Genomic DNA, 9,861 nt, shown 5'->3' with positions numbered 1-9,861 from the left:
TTACAGACATACTGTATGTACAAATCTCTCATACACACATGTGAAACGCTCTCACACATACACAACAGCGTTGCATTCGGGAAGAAAAGTAATGTGGAGCGGCACCTCACCACTTCATAAGGAGTTTAACCGTGACACTTTTAGAAATGGGGCTTGAAAAGGCCCACCTGTTCAAAGTGGGGAATGACAGAAAAAGTTTGAGAGCCACTGGCCTAGAAGGAGAGATAAGGAAGCCACCATGCAAAGCGTTGTACATGTGCCAAGTGCAGCAGCGATGGAATGCCCCGCTCGTGTTCTGCAAGGTGCTGGTTGTGAGAGTGAGGTCAGGGGTGAGGCGTGGGGGGTGTTTGTGTTTGGGGAGGGTCTGGATGGGGTTAGAGGGTAAACTGTGGTGTAGTTTTAGGGGGTTCGTAGGAGGTGGGTTGAGTTTGTGTGTGTGTGTGTGTGTGTGTGTGTGTGTGTGTGTGTGTGTGTGTGTGTGTGTGTGCGTGTGTGTGTGTGTGTGTGTGTGTGTGTGTGTGTGTGTGTGTGTGTGTGTGTGTGTGTGTGTGTGTGTGTGTGTGTGACTGTATGCTCCATCTTGTCAGAGCCAGATGTTAGGTTGTGTAACACACACTCAGCTAAATCAATGGACGTGTGTGTGTGTTTCTGTCAGCAGGTCAGTGAGATAACCACCGGCCTCCTGTCAGATCTCACCAAGTGGCTGACATGTCACTCCGACCTGCAGGCCCCGCCCACCGCTATCAACACCACAGGCTGAGTTTGTTGAGTCGTCAAGTGTCTGGATAATATCACACACACATACACAGACACACTTGACGCTTCGCCACATCACACTCTCCATACTGGACTGCTCAAAACTGTGCTAATTCGAACACTGTACATAACAAGTGGATGCAGTCACGTGACCTATGGTTCTTTAAATGGTTTGGCATTTTGGATGCCGCCATCTTGTTTTCTTGCAAACAGAAGTAACACGCAATGGTGGAGGGAAGTACTACAGACTATTTTAAGGCAACCAAAAAGGTACAATTAACTTTCCCAAACTTTAAAACGGTGCAAGGGTTTGTGTTGCAAGAAAAAAACATGGAGATCATCCAAACTGCACAATACAATGGTAGCAACCTGCCAATCACAAAGTAGCGTCACTATAGTATAGCTCAGTGGTTCTCAAACTTTTTTCTGCCATTCCCCACTTTGAACAGGTGGCCTTTTCAAGCCCCACCTGTCGTGAGCTACTTTTACTCCTCTTCTTTTTGTTTTTTTGCCGTGTGTATATTTAGCACATTTTAACAATATTATATGCTTACCTTTAACCTTTGTGTGCTGTTTGGGTCTGTGTCCAACGAGGCGTTCTGGGGCAGCAGACTAGTATTTTCTGTGTTAGAGTTGTAATCCCTACAGGGTGTACTTTGAAGGTTTTTGACTCTGCAGACCGTCTACATCAGGGATCACCAACTACATTTGTCCAAGGGCCAAAATGTATCCAATAGACACTATCGTGGCCCGGGCCAGCGATTTCTATATAGCCCAGAATTTTGAAGTTGTTGGCCGGGGGGGAACCGCATAAAGCTTAGCAGACTCTTCACGCTAATGAAGGGTCACTTCTAGGCAGGGTTGGGAGGGTTACTTTGTAAATGTAATCAGTCACTGAATACTGAATACATGCTCTGAAAGTAATCAGAATACAGTTACAGTTACGTGTCTTAAAAAAGTAACATATTCAAATTACTTTTGGAATACTTTATTTTTCCATAACAGATGGGTATGTTTTGGTGAACAGGACACACTACTGTTTTAATGGCTTATCAAGAACTCAAACACAACATCTTGGTGTCATTCTGGACAGCTCCCTCTCATCTGCACCCCACATAAAAAACATCACCCAGACTGCATTCTTTGTACTGTCTTAAAACCTTTCCTTGGAATATGTTATGAATTGTAAGGTGTCCTTGGGTGCTTTGAAAGGCGCCCCTAAATAGAATGAATTATCATTATTATTATCTGAAACGATGTAATAACTTTTAAAACTTTTTCCAGTCACTTGCCCCATGCATTCAGCAGCAGCAGGCCATTTATTTGATCCCGTTATGAAATGTCATCATTTCGACAATAAATAAATGCTACATAAACGTTATCTTGCACATTTTATCTAACCATCTCCGTTTCTAACTTTCAATATATTTTAAAAGAGATCTCTCTCTTTCATCTGCGTGCGGGGGCGGGGCCTCACAGACACGCTGCATCTCTCTCTCGCTCACAGACATGCTGCAGCGCTGTGCAGTGTGCACAGTTTCCCCGGTAATGAATATTACATTTTGTGAGGAAACTTTTCCACCAATAATTCCAATAAGTATTCCAAAATGTATTCACTTCAGGTTTACGACAGTGACTGTAATCAGATTACTCGTTTTTCAAATGTAACGCCAGCTGTATTCTCATTACGTAACGCCGTTATGTATTCCGTTACAACCCAACCCTGCTTCTAAGCTACTGTCCCGCAGCTCCTGCCTCTCTGTTGGACTCTGCCGCAGCGGGGCTACTGCTGTGGTGCGGAGCGCATTAACCAGACTCTTCACAACGAAGGATCACTTCTTCTTCAAGGCAGGGAAGGTTTCGCAGTACGCAGTCTACTGTCCCGCAGCTGCTGCCTCTCTGTTGGACTCCGGTACTGCACCTTACTCACGAGACGTTGTAAAAAAATAATGGGCAGTAACCACTCCGCCAACGCCATAGTCACCCCCGTCGTGCGGGCCGGATGAGAATGTCTGGCGGGCCGGATGTGGCCCGCGGGCCGCCAGTTGGTGGTCACTGGTCTACATGCATAAAAACCTTCATAACACACAAGGGGACGGGTAATAACCATAGACTGTATATATTAATGGACGTAGTGTCCGTGACGTCACCCATAGAATTCTGCAGAGTTGCCGAGAAGCCCTTAGTAGGCGGAGTCGGCCACTAACGGCTTGACAGCGACGTCAGAGTCTAATCCCGCCTGCTCCAAATAAGGGCAAAAGAGGCGGAGCCGAGGCGGTACCTGCTGCCTCCGAACTGGAAGTAAACAGAGCTAACTCAGGCTAAGAAGCTAAGCTAACATGAAATACATGCATACCAAGTTACTCCTAACCAGCAGGGGTGAAAGTGGTTTGAATTTCTTGCAGGTACTATAATGCTACCCCGACCTTCATTGGTTCATATTGTTCTCCTCCCGCCCCCAGCTTCATGCATCACTGAACACAAACTTCACATTTTTAATGTCTTTATGGGGTAGAAATTAGAAACACTTGACAATATGTATAGTCAATTATTTATTTTCAATTGTGCATACAACTTGTATCAGAACTTAACAGACCATTAGCAAGGCATGTTGAGGGAGGTAAACTACACACTTTTCCACATTTTCCACAGAGGGCTGAAGTAGCTCTCCTCTTCTGTGTACCGGCGAGCCATGCAGCTTGTTGAGTGGGCTGCTCTTCTTCCTTTGCCCAGCCAGGTCTTCACATAAGGCAGTGGATCCCATGGTGGTCCCACAGAGCTGATGAAGAGGAGATTTGCTGCATTTTTTGTTGTAAGTTTGCTCCTATACTCAGTTATGATGTTATTCATTGTGCTGAACCCCCGTTCACAGTCAGCATTGGTTGGAGACAGTGCCACTGCCATGAGCAACTTCTTCATTTTGTTGGGAATGTTTCTTCCTCCACTGGCCTTGTATTCTGTGAATCCAAGATGGGCCTATTGTTGGTTCACATGTAGGACATCACACAAAGCCCTCACCTCATTATCTCCAAATCGAGGATTGTCATGGTCCCAGTTGTCAGGGTTGAGGACTGCCATTTGATTGATAAGGCTGTTATAAGCCTCTTTTCGGTTGGCTGCAACACTGGCCTGTGCTCTGTTTGCTGTGGTTGTGAAGAGTCTTTCTTTCATATTGTCTGCCACTGCTTGGATGAACTGAGCAGAGTCAATGATGGGAGACCTGCCAACTCTTAAATCCTCTCCCTTGAATTCCATCACTTCCTCTGCCTGACTGGCATCAACTGCATGTTGTCCTGGGTAGTGATTGAAACTTTCTATGCGTTTGACATAAGTCGTCATGATGTCATGGGCCTTTGGGAGTGTGGTCTTCCTGTTCTGAAGAATTTCTGACAAGTTCTTAAGTTCAGTCAGAACATCTGCCATCAGTGCAAGACTTTTCAGGAAGTTGATGGAGCACAACTTAGAAAGCAGACCTTTGAATTTGGCCCTCCCTCTGCTGTCCCTTGTATCATCCTCTGATGCCTCACGGAAATGTTGTGCCAAGGCTGGATAAGACTGCCAAACTGCAGAGACTGCCCTCCATGAAGAAGCTACCCAGCGAACACTGAAGACTTTTCCAATCCTCCTGAGGGCGATGTCCAGGTTGTGAGCAAATTCACTCAGCTGCCGCATGTTTTTTGGTGACTGGCTATATAATGAATATAGGCTGTCCATGAATGCCTGGAAGTCCTTTGTTCCCCCTGTCACATCCAGTGCCTGGTCAACAGCAAGCTCCAGTCTGTGATTAAGGCAGTGCCATAGTATGATGCCTGGGAAGTCATCCTGGAGCAACTTCCCAACACCTGACTTCACTCCCAGCATGACACTGGCCCCATCACTGCAAAATCCAATGAGGATTTCTCTCAGCAACTCAACAGTGAAGCCATTTTTAAGCAAGCAACCCATAATCTGTTCCTTGATATGAGCAGCAGACATACTATCCAGCTCAACCAGGTCCAACGGAAAGGCAATGGGCTCCATGTCTCCATCAACACTAGCCTTCAGGAACACAATTAGTGTTGATTTGTGCCCAACACTGGTTGACTCATCAGCCTATACTGTGATTTTGCTCTTGGTCTCTATTATCTTTTTTAGAAGTTCCTTTTTCATCTGTGATGAAACATGCTCAATTATGTCAACACAGACAGTTTTGCTATGCAAAACACGCCCCAAATCAGCAGAATTTGCATGCTGCAGGTCAATCAGAATCTCAAAGTCTGTGAAAGGCTTGTTGTTCTTGGCCACATAATAGGCTGTCATGAATACCTTGGCAGTAGACTCAAACACAGGCTCCTGACTACTCGCGTTCATGTTCAGAAGAATATCTTTATTTGCTGTCTGAATAATCTTGACTGCTTCATTATGTGCTGCAGAGTTCTCGTGTTCGCTGATTTTTTTGCGCAGTGATGAAAGCTGGACATCCCTTGATTGACCAGCTGGGATTATCTTTCCATCAGCCCACTGAATAGCAATATTAACACCACGGGATGCCATGACACCCAGATCCTTCACATCATGGCATGGGGTACAGCCTAGCCTTCCATTGTGAGCATACATCCATCCATTCATGTTTGAACTGTTCATATTGTTCTTCTTTCCATATAGAAGGGTATGCAGTAGGGCTAGCATCACCTGTGGTGGCTTCTGAGGGACCTGCTGCCACTTCTTCTGGCTGAGTCTCCTCTTCCTCCCTCTGGGCCTCAACTGTTATAAATTAGAATAAAGATGTATAACTAAATTCAGCAGACAGTCAAAAATGTACAAGTCTCTGTCTTTCTTTGAATTTTCAGAATATTGGTTACATAAATTAAAATACTAATAAAATAAAATGTATGCCACAATGTGCAGATTAAAATAGAAGATATCAAAGCAAAATATTTAATGTTAAAATAGTATGCTACATGTTGTGTTCTGAGTAAGATAGCCATTGACTATATAGAGCAGGAGTGCCCAACCTTTTTTGAACCAAGACGGCGGCAATCGTTGACGGGGGGGGGTTATTAACTATAGTTATTTGACCACAATACTACGGCCCGCGGGCCACATGCGGCCCGTTGATGTGTTTAATGTGGCCCGTCCAATATTGGTATAAATGAGCCAGGGTTCCCGCGCTGATCTTAAAAAGCCTTAAAGTCTAAAATACAACGATCCAATTTTTATTTATGTTATCCCCCACTGTCCACACGCCGCGCGCGCCGCGCAAAGTCCCTTCCTCCCTGGACGTCGCCCCGCGCGCGGGAGAATGAGATTAAAACAACCCTCAGCCCGACATGAATCAAGACGGAACCAAACAATGCCCCCCGGCCCGGCTGTCACATTGATACATCATTGTGGCCCCTGAGCCACAAAGTTGGGCCACCCCTGTTGTAGGACATTAACGATAAAACAGAATGTTGTTGTTCTACTTTTAGACATCTTGAGATCGACTGGGGATCGACTGGTTGGGCACCCCATATAGAGATATACAGTTTGCTAGTTAGCTAACTTATTATATTCATCATGGCCATGTTCATGTCCATTCTCTGGGCTAAATAAGCATCATCACCTGTGTCATCTGTGGGCGTTGTTTTTCAAATTTTAAGCACATTCTGAGTTTCTTCATCTCTCTCCTTTCTCTTAAACATCTGAAGAGTCGTCGTTTGCATTTTTGCTTTAATTACCACGTAGCCTAATTTTCTAGCTGTCATTCAGTCACTCCATTCTTTTCTCCTCCCGCTGTTCTGATCAAGTGGGAAAAAGCTAATATGTGACCCGCTCTATCGAAATCAGTCGGAAGTCGCAACGGCTCATTTCAAAATAAACGTGGATTTGCGTAAAAAAATAGTTTTTCGGGGTTCGGGTGTTTTGTTTGATTTTAAATAAACAAAGTCTTGGCTTTCAGAATATGAAACTTGTTTCGGCAAATTCAGATGATAAATACAACTTAGAAGCTTGTAACGGCATATTTACAAGCGGAGAACGGAGTAACTTGAGGTCACAGCAGGCATAACAGCAGCCGGTGTTTCTCGTTAGTGTTTTCCCCGGGACACAAACACAATACGCACAAACGCAAAAATACACAAACACACACACGTATACACACACACACACTCGCGAGCTTCCCCCAGACCAGGGGGTCTGGGGGAAGCTTACTTTGTAACGCGTTACTGTAACGCCGTTATTTTTGGCAGTAACTTGTACTCTAACGCGTTATTTTTTAAATTCAGTAACTCAGTTACCGTTACTACATGGTGCGTTACTCCGTTATTTTTTTTATATAGTCTCGGCTCCCAGACGTTGGTGAGCGGCGCCAACAGCGAGGCGAACAGAGATGAGAACTGTACTTAAGTACAGTACTTGAGTAAATGTACTTAGATACTTCCTGTGTCACATGCGGAGACGCTTTGTGGGCGTGTTTGTGTTTAGTTAGCCTACTAACAATACTATCATGGCGACGGCGGAGCACAAGTCGAGTTTCTCCGCATGGTGATATGCTCACTATTTTACTTTTCTCGAGCATAAAGAAAAGAATGTGTTAGTTAAAGGCCCAGTGAAGTGCATGTTTTTGCACCAAAATGAAATGGCAGTTTCATTCCTTACATATCATTGTGCCTGTTCATGGCTAAAATAATTGTTAATAATTCATAATTAATGAATTAATGAATTATTAATTTTGCCGTCTGAGCCTAACGGAAGTTGCAGACGATAGTGGCTGTGACGTCACAAGATGTACCCAGTTGCGATTGTAAACATGGCGGAGACTCTGGAAAGTGATACTAGTGTGAGATAAATGATTGATTTGGACAGCTTTTCGGACAGGATAGATGAGGAAAGTGATCAATCTGGTGCACTTTGAGGGCAACATTAAGAGATTTATGGATACAGCCCTCAACACTCATATGAAACATATATTTCAATAATCAAAAAACATTGGAAGGATTTCTTAACCTATTTTATACAACTAATATTACATAGATGGAAATATTTGTTTACATAGATGACCAAACCCACTGAGATAACTTAGGCTACAGTTGACCTCCCTTAGCTGACGTTATCTCTCTCAGTCCCACAGGAGAGCACTCTCCCTCTCCTTATTGTTGAAACAGCTAATCTCCGTTAGCTCCGAGCTAGCACCAGATGCTAACAACAACCCTGTAACTCTCTCAGTCTCTCTTTCTCTCTCTCTCGAATCGACCAGTGGCCTTTATTTATCATGATCAATCAAAGAATCTACGAAACAATGACACCAGCCAGGCTCACCTTCATCTTTTGGGAACAGAAACATCGCCACTTCGGCAGACTTGACATTACTACAGCCAGCGGCAATGCATCGTTTCCCCTGTGTTTTTCATCCCTCTTTCTTCACTGTCGCCTCCATTGTCAGGTTTTCTCGATTGGCAATCACTTCCAGTCGACTCCGACACACTTTCCAGGAAAATACTAGCTCAAAAACGTTGAGAAATTCGACTATGAAAAAGAGAAAAAATGAACGGTGGTGAATGTAAACAGTGCGGCGGCGTCCATCTCGTGACGTCACGCAGTAGATCGCAAGCCACGCCCACGAAGGCGAAGGTCGACTGCAGATTTCCCCGGAAAATTCAAAACTCGTCAAATTCGTTGCTATTCCAACATCTTTTGATATGGGTTCCAATGGACAATTTTGGTCATTACTATACGTATTAGCATAACAGATCATGCACAGGTGCACACTTCACAGGGTCTTTAAGTGTAAGTTGTGTCTTGGCGGGTGAAAGATCCTATCTACTGCTCAAAACAGCAATTCCAATCTGTTAAAACATCTGCAAAAACAACATGCTGGGACGAAGCTATTAGTTAAGACCACAGACCCAGTGCCATCCGACGCCACCCCACCTCCACCTCCACCCAAGCAACAGTGGCTGGATTTCAACCGAGGGACTGTTAGTCAGGTGAAAGTGGATAAAGCCATTGCACGGTATGTTGTTGAACACGTGCAGGCTATTTCTACAGTGGAGTCACTCGCTTTCAGGGAGCTAGTAAGCATGATACCATGTCCGGGCGGCACACGGCATATGGGACGCAAAACGTTTTCCAACTACCTGGAGAAAGAATATACCAAAATGGATAGCGAGCTAAAGAAAACATTTGAGGGGCTGGAATACATCTCGACCACCGCAGACATTTGGTTTGTCCACAACAGAAGCTTCCTCGGGATAACATCTCACTGGATAAACCCCACCACTTTACAACGCCAGAAAGCTGCGTTGCCCTGTAAAAGGATAAAGGGTAGGCACACGTACGATCTTATTGCTAGTGAGATTGACCACATTCACTCTTTGTATGGAGTGTCAACAAAAGTTACCTCCACGGTTACTGATAACGGCTCTAACTTTGTGAAAGCCTTTGCCATGTATCAACCGGAATCGCTCTCTGACGACGATAAATTGGCACTTTGAAACATATCTTTGTTTTTGTATCGACCACATTGCTTAGCAGAGTTCAGTGATGCAAATGCATGTCAAGTTGAACAACAGATTGTATTATTCTCCAATGCAATAACAGTACTTAAATGAAGGCTATAAGGGCATTAATGGGAGCTTTTTTTAAGTAACTAAAAAGTTACTTTTCACAGTAACGCATTACTTTGGGTGTAAGTAATCAGTAAAGTAACTGAGTTACTTTTGAAATGAAGTAACTAGTAATGTAACTAGTTACTGGTTTTCAGTAACTAGCACAACACTGCTCCTAACAGTGTAGTTCCCCTATATAAACATTACATTCATAATCAAATGAGACAATCTGCAAGAGAATTAGCTATATTTTGTTATTCTTAATGCTTGTCATTCACACGTTAAGGAAAGACGGACTCCACCGCCCGGACCTAACGGAGCCGCAGTGGGCTAGCTCCGGGACGCCGGCTGGAGCTAGCCCCCTGCGGCTCCATTAGCTCCAGCGGCCACCACTGGGATAATTGCATGGGCGCGGGAAGGGGGGTGCTGAGGGCGCTGCAGCACCCCCGGCAGGCAGGGGGTGCGGAGCTCCCCTGTCTGAATTATTATTTGACGGTTATTGCTCCTCCCGCTGTGCATAATCTGTGTAATATGTAGC

At 44.6% G+C, this 9,861-nt stretch overlaps 1 protein-coding gene across 2 annotated transcripts; it reads right to left on the bottom strand.

Annotated features, from left to right (window-relative positions):
* Positions 1-3,377: 3,377 nt before the first annotated feature.
* LOC307045268 (E3 SUMO-protein ligase KIAA1586-like) lies at positions 3,378-8,495 on the bottom strand. Of its 2 annotated transcripts, none has more exons than XM_079690808.1 (2): positions 8,035-8,495; positions 3,378-5,499 (listed from the first exon to the last, which is right to left on the bottom strand). In XM_079690808.1, exon 2 carries the CDS (start codon positions 4,774-4,776, stop codon positions 3,733-3,735), a length of 1,044 nt encoding a protein of 347 aa, XP_079546934.1. In that variant the 5' UTR covers positions 4,777-5,499; positions 8,035-8,495; the 3' UTR covers positions 3,378-3,732. The 2 variants fall into 2 exon arrangements, with proteins under 2 accessions (XP_079546934.1, XP_079546933.1); XM_079690807.1 differs by lacking the exon at positions 8,035-8,495 and adding an exon at positions 6,341-7,248.
* Between the last annotated feature and the right edge of the window lie 1,366 nt (positions 8,496-9,861).

Source organism: Notothenia rossii (assembly GCF_949606895.1).
Source record: "Notothenia rossii genome assembly, chromosome: 6".
NCBI lineage: Eukaryota > Metazoa > Chordata > Actinopteri > Perciformes > Nototheniidae > Notothenia > Notothenia rossii.
The sequence above is the reverse complement of the archived record's forward strand: the minus strand, read 5'-3'. Positions and strand labels throughout refer to the sequence as shown.

Excerpts from the sequence above, each read along its gene's own strand:
- LOC307045268 (XM_079690808.1), bottom strand. The coding sequence starts at position 4,776 with ATGGAGCCCATTGCCTTTCCGTTGGACCTGGTTGAGCTGGATAGTATG.